This window comes from Aplidium turbinatum, chromosome 15 (genome assembly GCF_918807975.1).
Source record: "Aplidium turbinatum chromosome 15, kaAplTurb1.1, whole genome shotgun sequence".
Taxonomy (NCBI): domain Eukaryota; kingdom Metazoa; phylum Chordata; class Ascidiacea; order Aplousobranchia; family Polyclinidae; genus Aplidium; species Aplidium turbinatum.
Genome location: NC_137486.1, coordinates 21,788,621 through 21,816,292, shown reverse-complemented (window position 1 = coordinate 21,816,292; position 27,672 = coordinate 21,788,621). Strand labels below are relative to the sequence as shown.

Below are 27,672 nucleotides of genomic sequence, written 5' to 3'. Positions count from 1 at the left end.
CTTTCAATTTTTTGTGCACTTGATTGCCGAATAACATTGATTGCAAAAGTCTTCATGGCCATCGTGGAGGTAACATTGGCATGGTTAGCAAATCAAAATGCTTAATTTTGTAGTGAGTACGAATGTACAATACTTACCCGTTACCGGTACGATACGTATTATTTCAGGGTCAAGTGGATAGCCCCTTCTACATGTCATTTTGCATCGAAAAAAAGCATCCAACAACATTATTGACTCGTTTTATAATGACAGTTGACACTTTTTTTTATTGAAATTTAGGTAGGCTACGGCAACTCTGGATCACTCCAGTCAGACTCAGAGTCAGACCAACATTGAACATTGAAAAAGCTACAGTAGGGTACCCTTGTTGTAGCCTATTTAGCAACTTATTAGCCAGTGTAGCTGTTGTGCTTGACTGGAGAAGTTTGTGTGTCAAAAATGTAATCTTATAAGAATTCAGCCACACTTGGGTGCAACTTGCAGGCTGCTAAATACTGTACATCAAGACTGTTTGGTAAGCACAAAGGAAAAGCACCTCCCTGCACAGTCAGTAAAATGCATGATTTTGTGTGTGGTGCAAGCAATAATGGTTTGACTCTTGAGGTGTATGTTTAAGCAATGCATTTCCAGGATACTGGACAATTTCCATTCAGCAGCACCGAGTGGATAATTAGTGAATAATTCACAACCAAAGACACAACAACTAAACAACTTTATAGTGTCAAATTAAGCTATATTGTTTGGTTTGTTTCAAACACATAAGTTATGTAGGATACATCATGTATGTGAGAGTTGTTACAAATATAGTTATGCATTTCTACATAAAAATAGTACTGTTTTAACATCCATGTGCATATTTACAACCATTGATGTAATTACGTCCACTTTATAAATATTTTGCAATTGAAAATATTTGACAGAAAAAAATTCAACAGTTTATCAATAATTTTATCACAACTTGTGTAAGTATTATCTTTTGACGCTAACTATGTGACTTGTATTTTTTGGTTTTCCTATAATGTTTTTAGAAAAACTCTGTTTTTTATAAAAACAAATAAAAATGGCATCCTGACTTTCAAGTAGCATAAAAATAAGTATGTAAACAAGAAGTAATTTATCAGGATCCGTGTTTTGTTGCTGTCATCGCCTTATTTGCCGTAGGTTTTTTTACGAATCATTTTGTTACGCGGATCGCGCAGAATAGCAGTGATGTTTTGAGAGACTCTTGGAATTAAAGCATTTTGGAATTAAAACAACAATCACAAAGTGCGCTCTTGTATATAATTTTAATAGCCTACACACAACAATATCACCACATTTATTACATGTTTAACAGTGTGAAAATACCTTTTTAATAAAAGAAAAGTTATCATATAGTGTTTATGTTAGCAAATATGATTTTCAGATGTCCTTGAAAAAAATGATTGTAAATATGCACATGGACTTCTTTCCCAATTCAGCTTTATTACGATTTATTCTGTTTTGATGTTTTTTTAGAACTAAAAAACAACAGAGATGGAAACTATACAAATCCTCCCTGAACAGATTTGTTTAATTCGAGATAATATAAATGAAGAAATAAATTTGCTTCGAAAGACCATACAAAAAATTATGGGGATAAAAAGTTTAGCTGCATTAGAAAACTACATTGTGTCTCCTGCGATCCTTAGAAAACTAATCATTGATGAAGTTAAGACAATGCACAGCGATATGCAAAAAGTGTTAGAAACATTTCAAGAAAACATTGATGACTGTTTTGATCTTACTCAGAATATTGGGAGTGTAGTTGATGTTGAGATTACAGTGTCCGACTGTAATGACGAGGAAGCTGGTAAAGATTTGGAAACCTCCACAAAATCAAAACCAGTGACACTGTTGAATGAATCTGAACTTGGTGAGCAGGATCTCAACACAGAAATATACAGTGATTTTAAAGACGAAAATCTCGATAAAACTAATGTACTAACAAGTGTGCATACAAGTACTAACAAGATTAAAACTGACGGAAAGGAAGAAAACATGGAAGTAGAAACCCAAAAAAGTACAAATGGATCTTTCAAATTAATTGCTCGCTTCCCCTGCATTTACTGTACGAAGTTGTTTTGCACTCATTTAGAATTAAGGCGCCACAATAAAACCTTCCATAATTTTGATGGAGTGTGCTGTCCAATTTGTGAAAAGCGGATGAAATTTCCACAAGAAGTTGATGAACATATTAGATCTTTTCACACAGGGGAACGACCTTTTGAATGCTCTGTGTGTGGCAAAACATTCAGTCGAAGCACAAGTTTTAAAGTTCATCAAAGAGTTCACTCAACAGACCGTCCTTACATCTGTGAAATGTGTGGAAAACCGTTTCGTTCCCGGCAAGACGTCCAAAGCCACAAACGGTTACACATTGGTAAAAAAACTTACATATGCAGTGTTTGTGGGAAAGGGTTTGTTCGATCCCAAAATCTAACACAGCACATGAAAATCCACAACAAAAGCAAAAATACCAAATCTAAGAAAAAAAATTTATCTCCTGATTTTGAGAATATCTGAACCATAGCTCAGTCACTGCTGCTGTGTTTTGTATTATTTGTAAGGCAACAATTTTGCATATTACACCTGTGATAAATTAACTCATCCTGTTGAAATATTGAAAAAATGATGTATGGTTTATCTCCATTTTTGATGATTATTCTCCGACAATTAACATTATTGTGAATTGCAGAACAACTCTATGAATGCCTAAATGTCAGATCTATGGTGAAGTTAACAAACAATCAGCTTGAAATGTTGTTGTACAAAACAAACACCACACCACCAGCCTTTGTGGACCTTTACACTTATTCACTATGCATTTTACAACATTTGAAAGTTGTCCCGGTTGTCAAAACTATGTTTAAACATGGACAATTCTTTCGAATTTATGTTGACGAACGTATTTTTATGAAACAGTTTGATTCTTTTGTTTGTTTATGTTTCTGTAGTACAGACTTGTTTATGATTACTGTATAAAGTTTTGTGGGAAAGTAGTTAGTCAGTTCAGCAGGACATAGCCCTAAGGGCTGTAGTCATTTCTCTATTTTATTTGCGTCAGACAAAGCTGTCTATATCCAAAACAACGAAATAATACACAAACTGCAAATACACAAAGGTCACAGTGAGCCACTTTGGATGTCGTCAGTTTAAGAGCTCACTAGCAATTGGTTTTCAACGTTTTTGCCTTGGCAGACCGGACCTTTTTTAAAACCTTCAAATCTGTGCGGGGTGACCTTTCTTTTGTTATCAACTTGAACTTCTTCGAGAGTAGTGGGCCGCATTAGTTTCAAAATTTCCGGCCAGACTAATTAGTTAATCCCCCCTGTTAATAATCCTCAGTGATGTACGCGCATACAAAAAATATTGACGCCGTCAGCGTAAACGCAAACGTTCGAAAAATCATACGCCGTATGCGTCAACGCAACTTGTAAAAAAAGTTGGCGGCGTCAGCGCATACACTAGCGTAAACTCATTTTGTTTGCTAGGTGCCAAAAATTCACACGGTATAACCACTCGAAACAAACAAGTTTTATTTTGAATTTCCACGAAGAAACACAAGCATCTGAATGTGTTTGTACCGACTGCTGTCTTATATTGGTCACTAGCCAATATTCTGCAGTCCAACGTTCTCATAATTCTGTACTGTTTAGCCTACTTTCAAGTTTTAATATTTTTAGCATTGCGTCTGGCAGCACTTGCCAAGGGTGACTGATTTCGCCTATAAAACAGACTGGTGTGGTAATCTTCCTTTTCAATCAACACACTTCTGATGGAATGACGTGACGTTTCTAAATCCGCCTTGATCGCTTCAACACGTGGCGTAACACAAGATGTACTTCCTGATCTCAACAATCTAGTGTCGTTGTCACTTGTCAGCCACCCTTAGTCAGAAGCCTCAACCGGCAATCCCAATAATGTTACAATGGTGCCTCCGAGTAAATTTTCTGAACTCACGACCTGCAATAAAGATATCAACGCCACCTGGTAAATCTTACCCCGGGAAAGGCAACTCTAAAACGCATTAAACCTCTTCAAGATGGTTTGAATAAACATTTCACTTTTTGTAACAGCATCATTTGACAAAGTTTTGTGGAATTAGGCTGATATAGTAGCCTAATTCCGCTCATGGTCGAGAACAATTGTATTGTATCCAACCCTCCATACGAGGAAGGAACATAATGATGATGAGTAGGCTTACCATACGTCCCGTTTTAGGCGGGACAGTCTCGCTTTTTAACGTCTTGTCCCGGCGTCCCGACCGGTCAGCCAAACGTCCCGCTTGGGCGTTCAGCCAGCCAGCATAATACACGAACATTACCAATTAGCATGTTCTCGTTACTGTTGTTGCTGTGTTAGCGTGCCGGTAGCCTACTTGCTGAAGGTGTAGCGTGCCGGTAGCCTACTTGCTGAAGGTGAATGCGTGATTTTGTTTGTTTCGTTGTTTTCGATAAAACTGTTACAGTAGAATTCGCCTATAACGGCACCTCTAGGGGATTTGCAAAAACTGACGTTATAGCCGAATTGACGTTATAGACGAACTACCGCAAACTATTCCACAACTGTCTTTGGATTATACACCTCTTTCTTTAATCAAATCAGGGTTACTGGGTACCACCAAACTGACAAAAGGCACGCAAAAAATTCAGTAAAGATATTGTTTAAAAAAAATAACCTACAGCGAAAGGTACAGGAAATTTGCGCAATACAGCTCGTTACATACAGTAGTAGAAAAGTTCATTGTTTATTAGCAAAAAAAGCATTGATCTTGAGCTGTTTCGTTTTTTTTCGGATTTGACACAGCTGTAGAGCTGCTTTTTACACGTGATAGTTTTTCACGCGGGAAAAAAAGTTAATTAGTTTAGCCTATACAGTACTGCACGTACATTGTACAACTATTGCTTTGAGTTGTTTAAAGGTCAGCTGTAGAGCTGCTTTTTACACGTGATAATTTTTCACGCCGGAAAAAAGTTAATTCAGTTAAAGTCCCTGCTGAGAACGACGTAGCGAAATAAAGGAAGACATTTTGCAAGCAGCAGCGCTAACTGGATTAAAAGACTGACCGTTCGTGGTGAAGGTGATGGCTTAAAGTGACGTTATAAACCAACAAAAGACGTCTGGGGACCACTAAAGGGTGCTGTTACATGCGAATTGACGTTATAGGCGATGCTGTTGTAGCCGAACTACAATGTATGTAAAAGATAGGAATTCTGCCGGGACCGAGCGAAATGTGACGTAATAGGCGAATTGACGTTATAAACGAAGCCGTTATAGGCGAATTCTACTGTATTTGTTATGTCATTGTTAGCGGATTACAATTTGTTACGTGTCAGACCTGTGCGTGCAATTGAGAGTTACTTATCGATTTGAAAACCGCAGGCTATTTTATTATTCTTTCTTCCTTTTGCTTTACAGAAAAAGTTTTAATTCGAATTATTTTGTATCGTTAACGTCAATTTCTTTCTATTTTTCGAACTGAAACCGATATTTAGACAGAGAATATGCGCATGAACTCTCGATGACACTACGGTCAATGAAGACAGCCGGGATGGCTTTAAATGTAGGTAGGCACTTTTACATCACCCATTCGTCGAAGAGTGCCTGCTTTTCAATGTGAAATTGCTTTGTGTTTTAGTCACAATTTCGACTTGTTAAAGTGGCTACCATTAAGATCCTTCTTGCACTCAGTTCTGTTGCAGAAGAAAAAATAGTATTAGCAGAGGGAGGGAAATGGGACTCGAACCCACGAAATCGAAATTACTACTCCTCTGCCCTAACCATTAGGCAACGGTGGTTGTGGTGAAGCATTCAGTTAAATTTCTTTGTATCAAAATTTTTCGATCAGAATATCACGTGTCGAGTGACATGACTGAAATCAGCTGAATCGCGAATGAACATGTCACGCATGATTGCGTACCTTTTCGACGAGTGGGTAATGTTAAAGTGCCTACCTTAAATGTAGGCCTATGTAGCCTAATAATATCGGAAAATGTAAAGTTAAAAAATCACAGCTAAGTGGTCTTGGTCTTTGGAGGCGTCCCGTTTTAAAGTCACAAAAATATAGCAGTAGCCTAAGCCTAATGATGAGGACCCTACTCTCAGATTGCGCACTATTTCTGGGGGAAGCCCCCAACCTCCCTCTGAATGCTTTAGCTTTGCGAACACGTCGCTCTTAGACATGGGCAAATAGCCTAGGCTACTTATCTTCCTCTTTACCCTCCCCCCGATTTTTTTATGGCTACGGTTCCTAACAATTGGCCCAAAACAGACGGAACTATAGGCTACTGCTTCTTGTATTGTAGACTGGTCTACGTCAGGCCCAGATTTAGGGGGATGCAGGTGCCCGGGCCCCCTAACTTTTGAAGGGTTCCCTACGTGGAAAAAATGTGATTTTATGTTGTTATTATTATATTTTTCTTTCAGCCTTTGAAATTTCTGCAAAATGTAGTGCTGGATTAATGCTATTGTAGACGTAGAGGTGGATTTTCGTGCCATAGGCGCGAACATTTTTTTTGCTTGGGGGCCCTCCGATCTAAAAGTGCCCCGGGCCCCCCATCAGCTAAATCCGGCCATGGTCTACGTCTAAATAAATGGAGCTTTGTATTTACCACTGCAAATTTAATAGGACGGCGCAGTTACCACACAGACACAACATCCTTTTGATCATCAATATAACCATTCGCCAATTCGAGAAACAACAATTTAAGTGAACTGGAACTCGCAATTTCGAGCAAATCTGTGATTTCGAGTGTCAATAAACGACTCAGGCTATGATAGCAAGCCTACTGTGTGATGTGCAGTCTGACCATGGAAAGAGTCCAGCTCTCCAGAACCAGATCGAAACCGGATTTTGCCTGAAGATGGGTTTCTATTAGGTCCATGCTCATAAAGCAGTTTTCTTTTTCCATCTTATCATAATGACTGCTCAGTGCTCATCCACAACAATATTTGAGCTAGCAAAGTCACTTTTGAAATTCAGTTCAATAGGCCTACATCTTCCATTCTTCTGTTTTGTTTAACAAACACTGCATTAGCATGTGTAATTCTGCTATACTTTTTGTGGTCGTGTTAGCTGCGTAAACATTAGCTATAGCCTACAATTCTACAAGCACAAGTATTCAGACACGTCTTAGTCTACACGCTGCAAGATTTCCCCTCCTTTTCCACCGCGTTGGTAGGCTACATTGCAGCTATGCAACAGCTTCTGGACGATTGTTTGATCGACGACGACGATCGTGGGGGCACCTTGACTTAAATAACCGCATGGTTTTTTCGGTGCCTCCATGGTGTAGTTTCCATATTAAAAAAGCGATTTGTTATATCTCCTGATATGTATATTGAAAATGAATGTGGAGCTATGCCGAAATAAACTTGATTGGTTTGAAACTGATTCCACATCAGAAAAAAAAAACACCAGTCAAAGCAGACATTACCGAATATGAAACATTTATTGATGCATTAAATGACAAAAGTCTCACTAAACAATGAGCGATCTCAAAGCCTGGAGACTTTGTCGTTGGAAAGATACATTCCTTCGATGGTAGTGAAAAGCTTTTGGTAAGATCTTAAATGGTCCTGATGAAGACAATGACTACGATACTAGTTTACCGACGTACCGTACCTTGAAATTGAATGATCAAGAAAAATAAAATATGGAATTATTTTCCAGAGATGCGGGACATAGCCTCAATATCCGAAGCAGACATAATTAAAGTATTGCCTCCACCTGAGCCACTTGCTCAAACCAAACGACTACGTGGTGTCTTTGAATTTGCTTTAGATCTGTCTTCAGTGCAATGAATAAACCTACCTGGTAGTATGCAAACCGACTCCATTTGATCAGTTTAATGTGACCATTGATTTGGGGTAAAATGGAGGTAAATTTGCAAATTTAAAATTTTTCAAATTGATATAATAAACCTGGGTTGCAAATTCCTATATGAATAAATAAAATGTCATTTCTGCATTTGTGCATGTTTCCATGTGTTTGTTATTTCATTCTTGTAAATACATTTTCTTGTGCCACTATGTCTATTATAACATTAATTGAGCAGTTATGCACTTCAGCAATACTCAGCGCATTATTTTTAGATGCAAACATGCTCTGTTCCATAGGTCCTGTTGGGTGGGACCGATGGAACAAAAAGTGATGTTGCTTATATTTAAAAAAAAATTAGAAGGACCTTTGAGATTTCAATTATATTTTACTTGTAGATGTCCATAGATGTAAGCTTTCCAAAGAAAATAACCGCGAGTGTTTTTGAGTTGTTGTTCAAACGATATCACCGAAAAAACAAATCCGTTTCATGGGTCCCGCACCTCCCTTAAGCAATTGGGTTTTTTTTTTGTTTGTTTATCTTTATCCTGCATTGCGGGAAAGCGGACTTGAGCGCTATGCATCGGTGTACGCCTTCCGACGTACACCTGACCCACGCTGCAGCCGACGGCAATGTCTGTTTCCGGTTGTCTACTTTTACTTATGACTTAAATTTGGTACTACCCATTACTCGAAATCGATCACTGGGTAGAGGCAATTATCGTAAAGTTTCTTGCCCAGAGAAACAACAGCAAGTGCGGGTGGCTAGAGTCGAACATGCAGGCTCTCGACTGCGAGCCCAACGCGCTAACCACTCGGCCATTGCTTTTCTTTGCAAACTACTTTTGGTTGGTTAGTTTGAGTGTTTCTCCTAGAACTGAAAAAGAATCTAAGAGAATAATTACTGGCGGCTTCGTATATTCCAGTTTAACAGAATGAAACTTTCCATGAAACCAGGTTAGAGGCCGAATGGTTATCTCATCCAGCTCTGTTGCTGTTGCTGGTAAGACTAAATTTCAGATCGATTTTAAGTGGGGTCAAACCGAAGACTTTATATTCGCTGCTTCCATCTGTCTATGTGTTTGGATCTGGTATTTCAAGTTCTACGGCAAAAATTGTAGTTAAAATCAAAACAAACTGTTTGCTGTTACAGTATTATGAAAATTAAAAAAATGCGGACTTCTCTCACATCCTTGCAACATTGAAATTATCTTCAAAAAACGCAAGGTCAAATTTACTTGTTTCGGCACAGTCTCTATATTATAGTAATATAGAGACTGTGGTTTCGGTTGGCTGTGTTTTGCAAAGGGTACATTTATTAACTTATGTGGATTGTCGGAGTCGCTGGTTTTTTGAGATCAAGGTCTATTCAAGTACAGGAACTCAACACGTTTAGCAGAAACGTTTCTGTCGAATTGTGTGTCTCAGTGGTTGTGTAGAGGTTGATGGACAATAAGTGGATGTTCAGTTTATTTTTGTTTTGTTAGCGAAAAATAAAAAACAAAAATATACAAAAACACAAATAATTGATTGATTGAATTTTTATCCTCGGACTGGGAAAGCTTCTTGCAGAGCTTAATCCTGGCAGTTTCGCATACTTGTAGAGGCTTTGAATCACTGACGCAGGCCCGGTCACCGAGATTGACAGAGTGAAGTTCCCGACTGTTGAAGTCTTGTTACCGGGGAATTATTCCATCCATTAGATGCCGCTGAATGGAGAGCAGTCCTTAACGTGCGTTGCTCAAGCGCACACCCCGAGAGTCGAACCAGCGCCGCTTGATCTTGAAGCTTCTTCGTTCCAGAAGTGACGCGCTAACCAATTGAGCTATCGGGTCGCACAACAAGGATGGCAGCAAAAGACCAAAAGGTCCCAAAGTCAAATACCTACACTAACAAGATGGGTATCAGTTTATTATCTAACAAGTTCTTATTTTTCCTGATCTAACTTTAAATTCTTCCTTTGACTTGAAATTGTTCAGTACCATAAGTCATTAAGAAATAAAATGGAGTAGAGTAGACATAAAGTGATGATTTTGTCACTAAAAGTAATGAAGAAAAACATATATTGTTCATTTGTGTCTCTGAATTAGGGAATTGTAGCCCTTTGGATAGGATACATATATGTATGTTTGTCCCAATAGCTCAGTTTTTAAGGACAAAATAGGTTGCATCCTTATTGAGGGTTAGGGTTAGAAATGTTTCTATTTCTAACCCTAATCCAGAAGTCTGATATACGTTGCGCCTCCCCTGAGCATGTTCCCTTGTTAGTGTAGGTACCTGTTTTATTCTAACACCTCAAGGGAAGGTATCACGCTGCTACAGCTAAATGTAGAAGGCTTCTGCTTCATACGAACGAACCCTAACCCTTAGTAAGGATTTAACCTATTGGTTAAGGTCAGGGTTAGAAATGTTTTTATTTCTACCCTAACCCTTAATAAGGATTTAACCTATTGGTTAGGTTTAAGGTTAGGGTTGGAAATGTTTCTATTTCTAACCCTAACCCTTAAGAAGGGTTCAACCTATTTCGTCTCCTACATAGCTGTTCTATACAAATATATAAATTTATGGAATTCTTATTGAGTGTGTGTGTAGTTGGTTCTTATAAAGTGTAGGGGCTTGTTGCCTTTGTATATACAATCCCTCCTTTGCTTGCTCTACTGTCACACACATAACTTCCAATCCTTTATTTTTTAATTTACTTGAGTCTGCAATTGGGAATAAAAACTTAATTTTTCAGATATAAACTTAAGGACTTTACATACAGTTTTAAATTAAACTAATATCACAAATGCCTAGTAGGGTGGAGTGAAAAAAACTTTTTCTGTCATATTAATGAAGAGGGGTGTTAAAAGGGTGTCATAAGGTCTAATATTGACTTTAAAATTATTTTTTTGACGTGGCACCCAAAATCGAGCGTGCCACCCAGCCCCATGGGTCACGCAAAGGTCAAAATCCACGAAAACAGCGTAACTTTTTTTATAATGCTCCTAGAAAGCTGGGAGTAGGCTTAAAAGTTGCAGAACAGCTATGTTCCTATATGCTCTAAAAGAACATTTTGTTCTAAATGCATCTATTGAGCAGATATTCCAAAAAAACGTATTTTTTCCATTTTCGGGGCCAAATTTAGATGAAATTGCATTTATTTGATACTTAAATACATTTTTTTACTACACTTTGTTCATTTATTTTGGGTGTTATTATGGAGTCTACATATTTGGACAGATGGGTCCCTTGGCTATTTTAATTGAATAGTTATGGTTGGTTACCTATGACGGTAGTTTGTTGGTAGGTAGGCCTACTATACCATACCGTCCTTAGCATTAGCAGATTGTAGCGGACTTAATGAAGCAAGCGAATACTATCTTTTAATTTGATATTGTTATACATTCATCAACATTATAGAGAGTTACTTACAAATTGAACAGGATATTTAGAACAGCACATATCTAGGTATTTAAATTAAAATAGAAAATGCACAATCAAACCATAGCTAAGCCACAATTCGACTGACCTGCCACCATCCCCAGTCCACAATCGAACAATTGTTCAATCTGCAGGAAGTTTAATTTAAAGCAACAGTAGTCAGCTTCGAGGAAATACATGCATATAAAACAATTGTACAGTAAAACCATAAAAAGTGTTATAAGAATAGTAGGTATTCAAATAATCATAATATTAGTCCATTAAGAAGCAAAATGTTTCTTGGTGTCGAAGCGTTTCATTAAACACCGAGAGTTAATTTTTGCCTGATCAATCCGTCACGTCTTTCATAGCCAGCAACTGAAGACGATGCCTTGGTAACAAGTTTAATGTGCCTTTCAACAGCTTGACTATGACATGGATGACACAATGGGGTGGATCTTACTTCTTCAAGCTGAACATTATTCAAGTGTGTGATTGCCGGATGTTTAGAGATGTCAGCCACGTTTAAATTGACCATTTTAAAATATTCTTTTGCTTTGAAGTTTAGCTTTGGCACCAAGAATCGTCGCACATCAACATTATCGTTGCTTGATTCGTTTTCACCATCTGATTGATCAACAAATCCACCTTCAAAATCACCCATATCTATATTTTCAATTGTGTAATTCGATAAACAACCTCTAATTGATAGAATCTTGTTAACAGCCATCCTCCTCACATCTTCATTTCCATCTGCTAGCAATAGCATGCTTAACAGTATGTTTTCAGGATGAGCAGAGAATGCATTTCTTTGCACAACCTTCAGTGAAATGTCCCTGACTCTCTTATTTGGAAATTTAACGATCCTTTAAACGAGGCCAAACAGATTTGTTGCACCACTTGTAATTCGATTCTCTCGCTTAATTTGAAACCATTTTGGAAAATATACTTTTATGCAAAATTCAGTCAATAATTGAAGCATTGCAGATGGCTTTTCGACTGAGACATAATACCGCATTATTCTGCAAGCGAGAGTCAACCGCTGGGAGTGAAATATTGGCCCAATTTCTAGAAGTTCCAAATCATAGTCCACATGCCCGAGAATAACCGCCCAACATATTTTATAGGCATAATGCTGATCAGTGCTGAGATTATCCACAATTTCATTTGTGAGCAACGGAAACTTTTGGTTTAAAATGGGCTTAAACTTAATAACTGGCCAATCAAATACACTTCTATTTTACTCCTTTCCAATTTTTCCAGAAAAGGTATCCGGGCTTTTTGTCGTTCCATCCAAAGCCATAAAAACATGACGTAGTGGCAACTCAAAATGTGGATATGGGTGATTTTGAAGGTGGATTTGTTGATCAATCAGATGGGGAAGTGAATTAAGCAACGATAATGTTGATGTGCGACGATTCTTGGTGCCAAAGCTAAACTTTAAAGCAAAAGAATATTTTAAAATGGTCAATTTAAACGTGGCTGACATCTCTAAACATCCGGCAATCACACACTTGAATAATGTTCAGCTTGAAGAAGTAAGATCCACCCCATTGTGTCATCCATGTCATAGTCAAGCTGTTGAAAGGCACATTAAACTTGTTACCGAGGCATCGTCTTCAGTTGCTGGCTATGAAAGACGTGACGGATTGATCAGGCAAAAATTAACTCTCGGTGTTTAATGAAACGCTTCGACACCAAGAAACATTTTGCTTCTTAATGGACTAATATTATGATGATTTGAATACCTACTATTCTTGTAACACTTTTTATGGTTTTACTGTACAATTGTTTTATATGCATGTATTTCCTCGAAGCTGACTACTGTTGCTTTAAATTAAACTTCCTGCAGATTGAACAATTGTTCGATTGTGGTCTGGGGATGGTGGCAGGTCAGTCGAATTGTGGCTTAGCTATGGTTTGATTGTGCATTTTCTATTTTAATTTAAATACCTAGATATGTGCTGTTCTAAATATCCTGTTCAATTTGTAAGTAACTCTCTATAATGTTGATGAATGTATAACAATATCAAATTAAAAGATAGTATTCGCTTGCTTCATTAAGTCCGCTACAATCTGCTAATGCTAAGGACGGTATGGTATAGTAGGCCTACCTACCAACAAACTACCGTCATAGGTAACCAACCATAACTATTCAATTAAAATAGCCAAGGTTCCCATCTGTCCAAATATGTAGACTCCATAATAACACCCAAAATAAATGAACAAAGTGTAGTAAAAAAATGTATTTAAGTATCAAATAAATGCAATTTCATCTAAATTTGGCCCCGAAAATGGAAAAAATACGTTTTTTTGGAATATCTGCTCAATAGATGCATTTAGAACAAAATGTTCTTTTAGAGCATATAGGAACATAGCTGTTCTGCAACTTTTAAGCCTACTCCCAGCTTTCTAGGAGCATTATAAAAAAAGTTACGCTGTTTTCGTGGATATTGACCTTTGCGTGACCCATGGGGCTGGGTGGCACGCTCGATTTTGGGTGCCAGGTCAAAAAAATAATTTTAAAGTCAATATTAGACCTTATGACACCCTTTTAACACCCCTCTTCATTAATATGACAGAAAAAGTTTTTTTCACTCCACCCTAAATTGCCTAGGAAGGCGTCCTGTCGTTCTCGTGCTTGTTAGGGAATACTAACTGGCTTTTCAACACAAAACAGTACATGGTTTCAACACAATGGCGATTGACAAGCAGTAAACGCTAATATAAAGTGAAAATACCTATGGTCGGCAGGCAGGCCAAGGCCATGTCACAAAAACAAACGTGAAAGAGCAAAAAAGCAACGTTTACCATTCTAAACCCAAATGAGGGCAATTGATCCGCTGGAACAGTACCGTAGTTTATAGCCTTGTACAGGCGCGGATTTATGGGGGGGGCCCAGGGGGCCCGGGCCCCCCCGAAATTTTGTGAAAAATTGTATGTTTCCGCATCAAATGGTTTGATATGCTTCTAAACAGCTGATATTAGTCCCTCGGCATCACAATTGATGAAAATGGTTGTTTTAATGTCTATTTTCTGGCATATTATATCGTATATGTCGTAGTATCATTGTTCATATATATCTGTTTAGCTTTTTCTTTCTTTTTAATTGATTTTCAAATTTTCTGGCCCCCCCGAAAAAAACTCTTAGATTCGCGCCTGGCCTTGTAGGTATAGCCCCTTCCTTTTTATGACATAAATATAAGCAACAGCTTAAGGTATTATTTCTGGATCAAGCCACATTGCACTTATCAAGTGGGTGTATCAAGGTCATTGGAATTCTTTTAGCGATGAAATCTATTGTGCAGCTAGGCTGAGTCAGCATTCCAAATCTTGAAAGTTTATTTATATAATTTGTTTTCAAAAATGTGGCACATAATCCTGCTTTTTTCACATGCAAATGTTACCTGATATTGTGCATCATTGAAACAATGTTGTGTACCAAAAAATAGATCAATTATGTTACTAATATATTTGCAGTGGCCAGTGATTTTGAGAATGGAGGTCAGATATTTTTATCACTTAGCCGTACAACAGCCAATGTAGTAGCATAGCAATAAAGTTGTTTTTTTATATCATGTTTTAATAGAAGATCCATCTTGGCTTTTCTTAAAAGTGCAGCAACTTGTTTTATTTTGGTTCTTTGTTATTGGCACCATGGTATATATATAATATATTTTCATTGTGATGTGATAATTGATTGTTCTTCATGCTACAATTTGAAACATTTTCTATTTTTTAAGTCTTTTAGATTTAGAGTTGTGAAAAGTTTCAAAAATGTTTCGATCATTAATGAGATTGGCTCAGACAACTGCAAGAGTCGCCCAAAATGTTGGCATCAAATCTAATTCAGCTGCTCCAGGTAAATCAAAGAACTTTGAGTTTAATGTTAGCGAAGTTAATGTTGGAATGTCTTTGTTAATACAGCAGTTTCCCCTTATTAACCGTACCTGTTACTGGCCCTGTTACGAGACCCTATGGTCTCGCCCTCTGCTAATTCAGCAATTTCACATAGAAGCAGTGACACTAGAAACCTGAGATTTCTTGACTTTTTTTTTCTTGCCCCAACTTTTAATCCCGATTATGTTGGTATCGGATAATTGTGAAGTTCACAATAAACCTTTTGTCACAGCCAGTTATGAAATGCAAGAAATTTGCTGATATTCAATAGCTTGATTGATAGTTTACTATTAGCGTGCGGTTTCATTTTGTGTTTGTCAGCGGCGCTAAAATTCCATTCTGAACCCAGGCAGCAAAATTCGTCATTTTTACATTGATTCAATGTCGATTTTGCTGTCTGGGTAGGGAGTCGCGATCTGACGCGATATGAGTCATTCTTTGCTGGCAGACAATAATTAGGAAGGTAATTTGTTATTTGCGCAAATTGCTTTATAGTGCAAACAGTGCATGGAATACTGTTTGTACAGAAACGGAAAAAAAAAAATTGATGAAATTCTGTGTTCAACGCAAAAAGACTTTCAAAATAAATTGTGAACTGATAAATTTGACCAAGAAATGGCGAAAATAGGTCAAAAACCAAGTCTTTATCACCTTTTCTACCTAAAATACACAATCACGAATATATTCTGTGAAATAAATTGATTGAAGTGATAGATAGGCTTTTGACCAACGGCATACTTTTTCCTGTTGTAATTTGATATAAGCCGACGGAGTAATTAGCAATAAGAGAGACGTAGACCTGATGGTCTCGGCCAGTAACTCTTGCCGCCGATAGGAAGCAGTAACAGATACGGTTAAGCCCACCTCGAGACCAAATGATTTTGAGCTTATTCATTATTTCCTAGACGCATAATTAATTATGGCCGGCTGTACTATGGCTACAAGTTGCTGAATGTGTTTACAACTGCACACAACAGTCGTTTTTTTCCTGTTATAAGCCATTTATTTTTGCTAGTTATGTCAGTAACAGGCTCCGTGTTTTGTACAACCCAATGATCACAAAACATTAAAAAATGAATATAGTGTGATAAAGCATAATACTGTCAAAAGCAAGATGAAAAATATTATAGTTAATTGTGATGCCTTTTTATACAATTTTAAGTAAATTTAATCGAAAATTAGGCTTATAATTATAAAGCTTGGTTTTAGGCTTATTAATAGGGTTTTTTTATTATAGAAATGAATAGGAGTAATTCCGGACCTGGCTTAATCAGATGGTGGACCTATTAACCATGGGCTTAATAAGCGGGACTACAGTAGCCTAGTGTTTTACAAATAATAATTTTACCCTGTAATGCATAAATAATAGTAGCCTATTTTAACAATTTCTTGCTTGTGATTGTTTCAGTTATGAATGTTGGAGCTGTAAGAAGGTACACATCTGCAGTTGTTAACACCCCCCTATCAATATCCCCTGAAGAAGAAGACGCAGCATGGATAGAAATTTTTTCTAATCAAGTTTGTTTTTGAAAGTTTTTTATGAAATGTTTTCCTATTGATTTATTCTTGGTATAAATTTTGAAATTTCCCGTATCATTTTTTTTGTTCGCATGCACCACATATTTCAAAGATAGCTCTCAATGTATCATTATTATCATCGCCTACTGTTGATGGAATGATTCTCCTGCAGCGATACTTCAATACGTGGAAACTTCACTTTATACATCTTGATGACTGCACCTGTGTCGGTGATTTAAAGCCTTGACAAGTGACAAGTGTGCACCTTCCTTATATAATTTAGTCCCTGTTCCACCGACATGAACCAATGATTCACAAAAGATATCTTCTAATTTAAGTACAAGCGGGTTATGTTGTGACTTTTGTCATGTTTTCAAAAGTATATTTATACCTTTTGAAAATTTTTATAAAGATAATCACTTCAGCAGGCCATAGCCCTAAGAAACGCAGTAAGTATTTCTCTCTAGAGCAGCGTACTGTTCTTTGTTCATAATCATGAGAGAAATCAAGGGCTATAGTGGGAGCCACTCCGCAATCGACTGCATGTCTTTATGTGTCTTGTCAAAGACGCGGCCACATGCTCTGAAGCAGTGTCAAATCAGGGCTCTTATCACTCGGCTTGGCAGCCAACTTAAAATACATAATAAGTGTAGAGTAGGTATTTCAACATAGGACATAGGCAAGACGGTGTCTTGAGTCAAGTTGTGTTGGATTTTGCTTTTTTATAAAAATAACTTCCAAATGTTCCTTGTTCAATACAAATTCTGCAAAACTGCTTATAGATATAATCTAAATTTTTTGTTTTTCAACTAACAGTGTTCATGTAAAAAGAGATTCCTAATTGTTATGCAATACCCTAAACAGATGACTGACAACAACTCAATAGGATTGAATAGCATTTATTCAAAACAAATACAATGCACTAACAAACTAACAACAGAATAAATTCAAACATTTTCAGCAAGAACTGTCTGCTCTCATCAGGAAATTCTTAATACGTTTAAACAAAACGGCAAATAAATCTGTAAATAATGACAATATGTGACTTAACAAATAACTGCAACATGCACTGACCTGAATACACACGCAAATACATAGAACAGATACCAAAGGTGTTAACACTTGTTTTACAGGGTTAAATTTTGGAATTTAATCTCAAACAACATTTTCTTGCAGAACATGGACACATATGAGTTCATTGTTGCGTTCATGAACTTGTACAAGAAAGACAATGTGCCGGAGCCCAAAGTGGTTCAGGCAGCGTTGTACGCTTGCAGGCGCGTGGACAACTTCCCTATGGCTATGCGCGTGCTGGAAATGGTCAAGGTTAGAACTTCTAAATTTATTCTTAATTAAATAATAAAGGAATGAAATTTAACTTAGTTAAAACTCGCAAGTTATTATAAATTACAATATGTAGTATACTTTCACCAATTTGTAGTTTTTCTGGTGCATCATGCCCTATGCTGCAAGATTATTTATGAATACTGAAAAGTTTGGGTGTTTATCAGGACAATTATCGTTTCTAGCACTAGTTGCAACGTTCATCTGATGAAATTGAAAGTAAAATTAACAACAAACAAGTGAAGCAATAAACCATCTTGTTTGTTGTTAATTTTACTTTCAATTTCATCAGATGTACGTTGCAACTAGTGCTAAAAACGAAGATTATTTATGATATGTTTGTTACTTCTCCTGGTAGCTTTTATGTCTCTATTAATCGTAGTAATGTTGACACGAATTTTGCTGATCAACAAATTAGGCAGCATTTTTATGTTGTAAACCAATGTGAATTGTAACTGTCAATTGCTTGATTTAACCCGATTGCTTGTGGGCTAACCAGTAACCAGCCTGTAGAGAAAGTCAATTCGACCAAAGCATTCAGAGAAGCTCGTCCAGCTCGAAAACTTGTCAATGTGTGTTACTTTATATAAGAATGCGGTAGTGAAAGCGTGACGTTTCACAAAGGCGGAAATTGATTATTTGACGACCGGTCATATTTCTTTAGTCTGACAATGAGATCGTTGATATTTCTTTAGTCTGACAATGAGATCGTTGATATTAATAAGGCACTCACGTTGCCAGAGTAGTCAGGTGACCGATGGTGCGATTTTACAACAATTCTGTTACAAAACTTGATGCTTGTATCATGTCTAGTTTATGGTTGCTACAAGTAGAAGTAGGCCTATTCTAGGTGGTAAATCACAAAAACTGTATATTGCCACAATGGAAAGTGAATATTATAATATTATATGCTGAATTCTTCAGTTCTCATGCTACCTTTCCTAGTGGGTTTTGAAAGTGTATAACTTATCACCATCTGTTTTTGTTCAGACCAAATGCTATGATCGAAAAGATATCTACGATTACATAATGCAAGAACTCCAACCAACATTCGACGACCTTGGTCTTACAACGGTTGAAGACATGAAACTAGATCAGTTTGATGATTAAGTTTTCTGTGCAACGTTGTTCTTAAAATATTATTCTTTGATGGAAGTGAAAGTTTCGTGACGTCATGTTGAAACATTAAATTCACCAATAATTTGATTGGTATTTGCACTCGGAAACCTTAGTCTGTTGAATATTTACAATCTGGGCCGCTGAGAAGATAAGTTAGGCCCGGTGCCAATAAGATTCTCGGGCTACAATCATGACAGTTCTAAGAAAAACGCACTACGGAACCGTATCCTATATCCATTAAGTTACCGGACTCTAAAGTAGGCTACCCCTGGACTGTCAGCGTATTTGTAATCTACAGGTCGCTGCAGCAGATGGAGTGTTTTCACCGGTAGACACTTTAAAGATACGACGGTTTTCCGTAGCCTATAAACTGGATGACTGCAGTCCTGGTGACACCTCTAGCACCCAGACAGAGAATTGATTCTCGCATTGAAGTTTGGTTGTTAAAGAAAAAAAGTAATGGCGGCGGTGGGAATCGAACTCACGTCATTAAAATTTTTACCTCCCCAAGTCTAAGGGACCAAATCATTATGTTTGTCTGCGTTTACCGAATCACTTCACTCGTTTAATTTACTTCATTGAAAAGTTTCAAGAAAGATACAATATCACGTGGTTACTGCAGTGACATACAGATTATAAATACGCGGACTTCAACGATACTGGATACAATAGGTGCAATCTATTGGCTTCGTTAATTGTAAAAAAACGTTTAGAGGGCATGGGTAGGAGATGTCTCAAATATTAGCAAGCGTTTAGAATTGAATGAGCATGTACGGTAACCAAGTAGCATTCAGCTTTCATGGTGCTCGTTTTTCTCACACTGATTATTCATGTACTGTCCGATTATCACAACAGACGAAATAAAACTTTTTTCTCTTTCTCTCACAGTAAAAATAGTTTAGGTCTTATAAGAGAAAAAATTCGAAGTTCCACAAAATGACTTCTTTCGTATGAGACAAAATTGTTAGTATTAGGGCAGGTGATAGAAAGCCAAGTTATTGCAGCTTAAAATGAGTAAAACACCGCAACATAAGCCACTGCAGAAATCTCTCAACTCATTTCCAAACCACATGTTGAATTACGTTTTTCAGTGTGTTCATGTCTTTCCACACTTCTCCACAGAAGGCTTGACATGGAGTAATTTTAGAGCCATTCTCAACTAGCAGTCATAAACGATTTTTCTGAAATCTGGCAACACTGCTTAAAAGAGTAAACAAAAACAAAACCTTTTGGCTTTTAGTTTTAGCAAGGCAGTTTTGGGTCGAAAGAATGAAAAATGCGATGAGTTTGTCTGCTTTGCCATAAACCAAGAGAATTTGTCACAACCATTATAGACTGAACGAACCCTTGCGGAAAAAAGGCATTGTGTTCAATGCTAATTTCATGCAAAAGCAGATGATTATTCTCAATTTTTGCTTTGTTTTGGTGTTTCAAGTGCTTTTTGTGAGCACCTTTCTGTTTGAGGAAAGTCAAAAGATACTTTACATTTCACAAAGTGATCAAGAAAAAGCATTCAACAGATTCATAAGAACTTTCAACAAATCCTACACCAAACAAAGCTTGGAGTACACCAGAAGATTTAGAAATTTTCAAGTAAGTATAGTAGCATATGCACTTGTAATCACTCTTAACTCTAAAGTTTTTTTTTTCCTGGCATGCAAATATGAGCAACTTGTGATATTTATGAGAAAGACTCAGAATAAAGCTAAAATACACAAGATATGGTTAAGTTCAAAACACCAAAGTGATGCGCTAATAATGGCAGGCCAATATTTACAGGCTATAATATAGGCTGTGGCTGCAGGTGTGTCGCCTATTCATAGAAATGTGAATGGCACGTCAAAAATTAATCACAAGGATGTTATAGGCTAAATAGTGCTTGCAATATTTGGATAATATTTTATGACAAATGACTAGGCTAGTATTCACTTGTTGCAGTGGCGTTGTGTGGAAAAGTGATTAGTTTCAGAAAAGTTTAGTCTACTTGTATTTGAAAAAGCTCCACTATGTGTTTTTTTGTTTTCAAATACAACTGGACTATATGTTTAAACTGAAAATGTGAACTCCTAATCAAATGGCTATGCAACGCCACTGCAGCATAGTAGATTAACTTACAACACAATGAGTATTGGTTATTTGTCATAAATATTATCTAAATATTACCAGCATTGTTTAGTCAGTTAGCCTACAACATTAGTTTTTTTGTAATGGCACTGTTAGTAGTAATCCGTCCATAGAGAGCTGTAATTGGTACAGTGACATCTCGAGCACGATAGTGGGGATAACCTGAGAACAATGTCTATACTTTTGAATTGCTGAAAGGTTTGACTAGCATGTATGCAACGACGTATGTAGGAGCAACAATAATATGCCCATGGCTAAATTTTTACTTGCCATCCATAATCTTACTTAGTGATATTATATATACACATCTAAGAAAGTGATAATTTATAAATAATTATCATAATTGCAAAGCATGTTTTGTTCAGCCACACTAAGTATGATACAGCAGGCATAAAGTTATTGTCTATATATTTCAACTTATAACTGCTTACCCACGATGTTTTATGAAATCATAAGAAGTACCATATCTTAAACATTTAAAATATTCATTGCTTTGTGCAAAGCTTATTACTTTTCAGCAATCCACATTACCATACGGTATGCAAGAGGATTTATTACATATTTTTCAGGAAACACTTAAAAGAATCAATGTTTTAGGCACTACTTTTGTAGACACAACACAACGGAAAAATGATGATGCAATATATGGGATCAACAGATTTTCAGATTTTTCACCATCAGAGTTCAAAGGTGGTTGTTGATGCATGTTGTGTATGGTCTGTTATTTTGATATGATCTTTGGAAAATAGTGTATGATATATTCTATTCTGTCATTTGCATTCTAATTTTGAATTGGTCTGTTTTTTAGAAATATATCTCACTACTTTTGTCACTGACAGCGATGCTGCACCCTCTCTAGAATCAACTAGTTGGACAAGAAATATTTCTAGTTTACCGAAGCATTTTGATTGGAGAGACAAAGGAGTGGTGACTCCTGTTCGGAATCAAGGCAATGTATGGGTTCCAATATCTACATTCCATAGTTTTACTAAACAAAATTTTGGTGCTATGTTCTAGAATTTGTTTTTTTTGCTTTTAAAAGAAAGCAATTTTCTGTGTTTGATTCAAAATGTTGTAAACTTCTTTACTGAAACCAGTGAATACCGTAACCAAGTACATTTTGTCAAAAGTAAGTAAATTATGTGAAGTTTTGGTAGCAAATCTTTTTGAAGCACTTGATATTTAAAAAACTTCTTTGACTTCTTTGTATTGTTAGAAGACAAACTATATATACCTTTCAAAAGCATTACCATTCAACCAGATTTACCCAAAATGTTCTTTTTTGTTGCCAACTAATCTTGATTTTTTAACATTGAAACATCAGGCTAGCAATGTCAATCAATACAAAAGTTTTTTGAACTTCTATTTATTTGGCATTTGTTGGTTTAAGTTTTTGTGCTTTGTTTGGTTTAAGTTGAGAAACAAGTGTTTTCGAAAGTTGCTCATTTTGTGAAATTATTGCTCTAAAAATTAACAAGCTTAGAGTAAATCCATGAATTGTAGATAGAAGTAGTAGGCTACAAGGTAGACAGGTTTTTAGATGTAAATCCTAAATGGCATTAAGTCTGTTTGGTATGTACATTGCTTTTTCTCCTTTTTAGCAATTATGTTTCATGTCAGAGTTGCCATAAATATTTGTGAGATTTGCACCATCGTATTTGTATCATCAGAAAATTGTTAATTTATCAGCATCGCCCAATTAATCCTCAAATATGCCAGGTACCGGTACTGGCTGCTGTGCTTTTGAAGCAATACTTTCACTTTAGAACATTTGCCATAGTATTTAAATGTTTCTTGCATGCAAGCGTGCACTTGAAATATTCAGGTTGTAGATTTCATTTTCGTAACAGAAAGTAAATAATGCCAAATAACTTCTTTTTATTGGTTGCAGTGTGGAAGCTGCTGGTGAGTTGGTTTAAACGGCTTCTTTTTGCAACAGTAAAGTATCAGCAAAATATCGGTATCGGCCGAAAAAGTGATATTAGTATCGGCGAAACTTTTGGTATCAGTAGCCTACATCTCTAGACTCTCTAGTAACAACATTTTGTTAAAATAAAAGACTATGTAGCTTACTGTCATTCTTATGTGGTAATCATCTAATGGAGTAAATACTCGCTGCTGCTCTTTTTTTTTATGAAAAAATACCATCAAGACTGCACTGGCATACTTAAGAAAAGTCTTTTTATATAGCATATGCTTAACTACTTACGTAGTAGGCTACTAGCTTTGCAACGTGTCAGCTTTGCAAAACGCTATCAGTACGATTACCGCTATAGTATTGTGTATGTGAATTGGAAATTATTAGAATTAAACGTAAGTTTTTCTGTAAACTCTACGTCCTACGTAGCAAGACAAGTCAAAAACAAATAAACTCAGCAACAACGAGGTAGATCTTGGAATGTGAAAAAAAGAAATATTTTTTGCCTTAGTGAGAGCTGTAGAAGAGCCACGACCTTTTGCCACATCACTTTGCAGTGCTATTGCTCAACAGCTGCATTTTTGTAATGATTTTCACGTACTGCTTCCGTAACGTGCTTTATCATAACTTAAGTCTTCAAAAAACAAGTGATTCACTCAAGTTATCGTCGTCTGTGATGGCTTCTTGTCCTTGGGTTGTTGCGGCCTTTTCTAGTTCTCTAGTGTGGTGAGGATTAACTGCCATGGTGCAAGCTGAGTCCCACTTTGCTGCATGTAAAGGTGTTTTTTGTATGCTGCTGCTTCTTTAAGTTGACGGTTTCACATTCTATTCCTTGAACCTTCCCAGGGCGTTCAGTGTGGTGGAGGAGGTTGAGAGCAAGTGGGCCATGTTCAGTGGTGACCTCGTTGAGCTCAGCCCTCAACAACTTTTGGATTGCAGCAAAAACTACGGCTGCAAGGGGGGTTCCCCAATCGGCACGCTCGGATGGATGAAGAAGGTCGGTTGCTCGATGGCCATTTTAATGTGAATAAATTCTGCCACAGTCACTCAAACCTCGAACCAATCTTACTGACGGTGAGCGTAACTTACGATTGGTTCGAGATTTCAGTGGCTATCCGGTTGTTTAGCTTCGAACTTAGAATTTTACGAAACAATAAGCATTTCAAAGAGCTAATTTCTTTCAAACATTATCTGAGCAGCACGATGTTGACTTTCTCATCACTATAAATTCGCAAGTAGTTATGTTATTGCAGTTAGTGTGCTGTACAATTCTTCATGCTACATTGTAGCCTGAAATGTAATAACTCTATTAATGTTTTGTGAGCAACCTCACGTACAGCTTTTCTATCATGTTCGTGTGCCACCATATTAGTAACTATCTATTCTTGTCTCTGTTTGTTGAATGGTCGCTTTCAATTTCAAGTATGCAACTTTTGATGTAATTGCCAGAACAATGTGAAACTAGTCAAGGAATCCATCTACCCATACGAGGGACGCCAAGAACGTTGCTACAATGAAACTATGTGAGTAGTTTGACTCGTGTGGTTCACGTTAATTCTCACTTTAATCCACAAGCCTTCGCCGGTGTGACAATATCATATTTTGTCGATTATTATTTTGTCTGCTTTGTATTTGCAGGAACGCATTTGGAGTTGGTGTTACTGGATACTTTTATCACAAGTGCGTATGAGTGACTGCAATCTTTGCACCGAAAGTAATTTCAAACGTAACATTGCACTACAAACATAATGGGGTAAGCAGTTTAACGTACATTAGAGAACGACTACACGCCCAGTGAAGCGGTGATGGAGAGAAACCCGATTACAGATCCAAAGGTAACGTACTGTAAGAAACCCTACCTTGCCCTCAAAATGTTTGAAGTGACCAAATTATTATCATCACGTCATTCATGATCAAGGTGTTGGAAGTCGTGCGCTCCACTTGAAATGAACAAGATGCTTCCCACGCTGCTACACGCCGGCCCACTCTCCATTCTCGTGGATGCTGTCAATTGGCAGGTAAGCCTTTTAACTGTGGTAAGTCCGCCCCGTTAGCTCAGTGGTTACGTGTCCGGCTCAAGATCATGCGGCGCAAGTTCGACTCTCGGGGCGTGCGCTTGAGCAACGCATTTCAGGACTGCTCTCCATTCAGCGGCACCTAATGGATGGAATAATTCCCCGTCAACAACCGGAAACTTCACTCTGTCAATCTCGGTAACCGGCCCTGCGTCAAGAGCCTCTGTCTACAAGTATGCGAAACTACCAGGAATAACCAATCAAGGCTTTGTCAGTCCGAGGATAAAGATTCAAAACCAACCAACTGTGGGTCACCATTGGCCGTCTCGTTAGAGGCTGAGAGCTTTTCCGCTCGTTTTTGTGTTGTTAGTTTCGTTTATATCAAGTTTAAAAGATTTTTTTTGCAGAAAGGACGAAACGTGTTTAAGTTTGACGCAATTATTTTTGTATGGACTGAGTTGATGCAATGCGCCTGTGACTGTTCATTACTTCAAACTCGCTTGATAGCCTAATAATTTAATGAAGAACGTTTTGCGCAGGAAATTTTAAATATTATGAGATAATTATGGTCACATCCTCAATGGCCTCAAACTAGTCTCATTTTCATTCCGCAGCTCCCACAAGTGATGCCTGACACAGATCAGTATCTTTGCGTTTATCGAATATAAATATATTGCGAAAACATACATAACGTTGTTTCTATGTTAGGATTACATCAGCGGAATCATCCAACATCACTGTTCAGCAAACAAACCAAACCACGCCGTACTATTAGTTGGCTACAATCTGTCGGGTGAGTGGCCTTCATGATGCTGTTTTATCTGTGTTGTCCCAATGTCCCATCCTTTGTTGAGCCAGGGAACACTTCTTGTGTTCAGAAAACATTCCAATACATGAAGAGACATCTCTCTGTAATGTTGCATTGAAGCCTGGTGGTAATTTCCTTATTCAAAGTTTTTCAATCAAAATCTCTATCCCGAAACATTAAGGTCAACTTGTCTGTAGCAAACCGTCCAGAGTCTAATATTAAAAGAAAAAATATAAAAATAAAGAACTAATTCTATCGTAATTTCCTTATTCAAAGTTTTCAATGCAGACACTCCACACTGGATCGTTCGCAACTCTTGGGGAACAGATTTTGGCGACGGAGGATACTTGTACATTAAGATAGGGGAAAATCTTTGTGGTGAGACAGTTTTCCATCTATCGCCTGCATTTACAATCCTAACAATATTGTGCAGGAATTGTGCCCTTAATTTTAACACAAAATAAATAAGAATAATGAAGCTACTTTCAGATAGGACTGGATTGAAACTAGCCTACATAGAAGTTGTAAACTCAACACCACAATATAAGGGCCTTTGACTAGTTTATCATTTAGCCTACAGCTGCGCAATTCATCACCAAACAATTCGTGCAGAGGTGCTGAGTGAAAACCAAGTAAAATATTATCGCTACTGTTTGGCGCTCGTCTCTTGCATGTTAACTGGAAACGATACCAGGAATTTGTGACGTTATTTTCAGGAATTGCAAACTCTTACTGCGGGGCGTCTTCAGTGAAAGGCTACAATGTCGCATCATGGACATGATCCAATTCTTCGTCTTGCGATTTGTGAGGTTGCTACTTCCCGCCACAAAAGAGTTTTTCAAACTTGGCAAAGTGATCGTCACTCTCCCAAGCAGGATACTTCACTACACTTGCAGCCACCAGGCAGGAGATGTGCTGTCAAAGCCAGTTAGTTACGTGGACGGGGCGTCGAACCAGTTGCCCTTCGAATGTTGATCGTTAACTCTCACCACCCTAGAGCACAGACGACCCGCATGCGGCTATTTGGTGGAATGTCGAAACCAAGATAAAGATTTCGCTTTGACGCAATTTTATTTCCAGCATCCCCAGTTCGATTGTTGCCCTCTAGCGATGTCCCGATCCATTCATGAAGCGACACGTGATGGCGTTGTTTGCATCAGCGTGACTTTTCGATCCACTCACAAATCTACCATTGGGATGTTTGTCTAGCGTAATTGTAATTGCCGTAATTTGTGATGTTTGTCTGGCGAGGTTTTGTGTCTCAATTGTGATAATGAATGTGAAACATGTGGATGAATAAATTCGATAAGGGTGTCACGCCATTGCCTTCAATTTGTTAACGTAGTTTCACGAAACTTGAGTGAAGTGCTTTTCGTCTTATTGTGTGTATTTCCGCCCCGTTGAGTTTTAAGGCATGCCAATTATACTTTCCGGCATGGAGTAAAAAAGCACCTATCATATCAGTTCTCTTGTTCATCGCGATCTCCCTTTGACGGAATGACGTGTTGGACCCTGATCACAACTTGTGATTTAGAAGTTCGATACCCTGTGCTTTCACCCCTCACTTTAAGGGCAAGTCGGTTTGGAAGCAGACGATACTTACAACACAATTCGTCATTTTTACATTGATTCAACGTCTGCAGACAATATTTCCAGTAAATGTTTGAAATACTAGAGTTTGTAT

General features: G+C 37.4%; 3 protein-coding genes across 3 annotated transcripts; all 3 read left to right on the top strand.

The window, feature by feature from the left end:
- On the top strand, positions 1-2,992 carry LOC145784626 (uncharacterized). Its single transcript, XM_082596493.1, has 2 exons — positions 1-112; positions 1,498-2,992. Exon 2 carries the CDS (start codon positions 1,516-1,518, stop codon positions 2,542-2,544), a length of 1,029 nt encoding a protein of 342 aa, XP_082452619.1. The 5' UTR covers positions 1-112; positions 1,498-1,515; the 3' UTR covers positions 2,545-2,992.
- An 11,989-nt stretch (positions 2,993-14,981) lies between these two features.
- Positions 14,982-19,210, top strand: LOC145784168 (cytochrome c oxidase subunit 5A, mitochondrial-like). The gene is made up of 4 exons (XM_082595933.1): positions 14,982-15,104; positions 16,551-16,660; positions 17,837-17,986; positions 18,995-19,210. Exons 1-4 carry the CDS (start codon positions 15,020-15,022, stop codon positions 19,112-19,114), a joined length of 465 nt encoding a protein of 154 aa, XP_082452059.1. The 5' UTR covers positions 14,982-15,019; the 3' UTR covers positions 19,115-19,210.
- Positions 19,211-20,384: 1,174 nt separating this feature from the next.
- LOC145784166 (cathepsin O-like) lies at positions 20,385-27,616 on the top strand. The gene is made up of 11 exons (XM_082595931.1): positions 20,385-20,716; positions 21,817-21,937; positions 22,056-22,201; positions 23,139-23,152; positions 24,012-24,162; positions 24,615-24,688; positions 24,804-24,845; positions 25,084-25,183; positions 25,889-25,973; positions 26,277-26,366; positions 26,705-27,616. Exons 1-11 carry the CDS (start codon positions 20,507-20,509, stop codon positions 26,767-26,769), a joined length of 1,098 nt encoding a protein of 365 aa, XP_082452057.1. The 5' UTR covers positions 20,385-20,506; the 3' UTR covers positions 26,770-27,616.
- Positions 27,617-27,672: the final 56 nt, after the last annotated feature.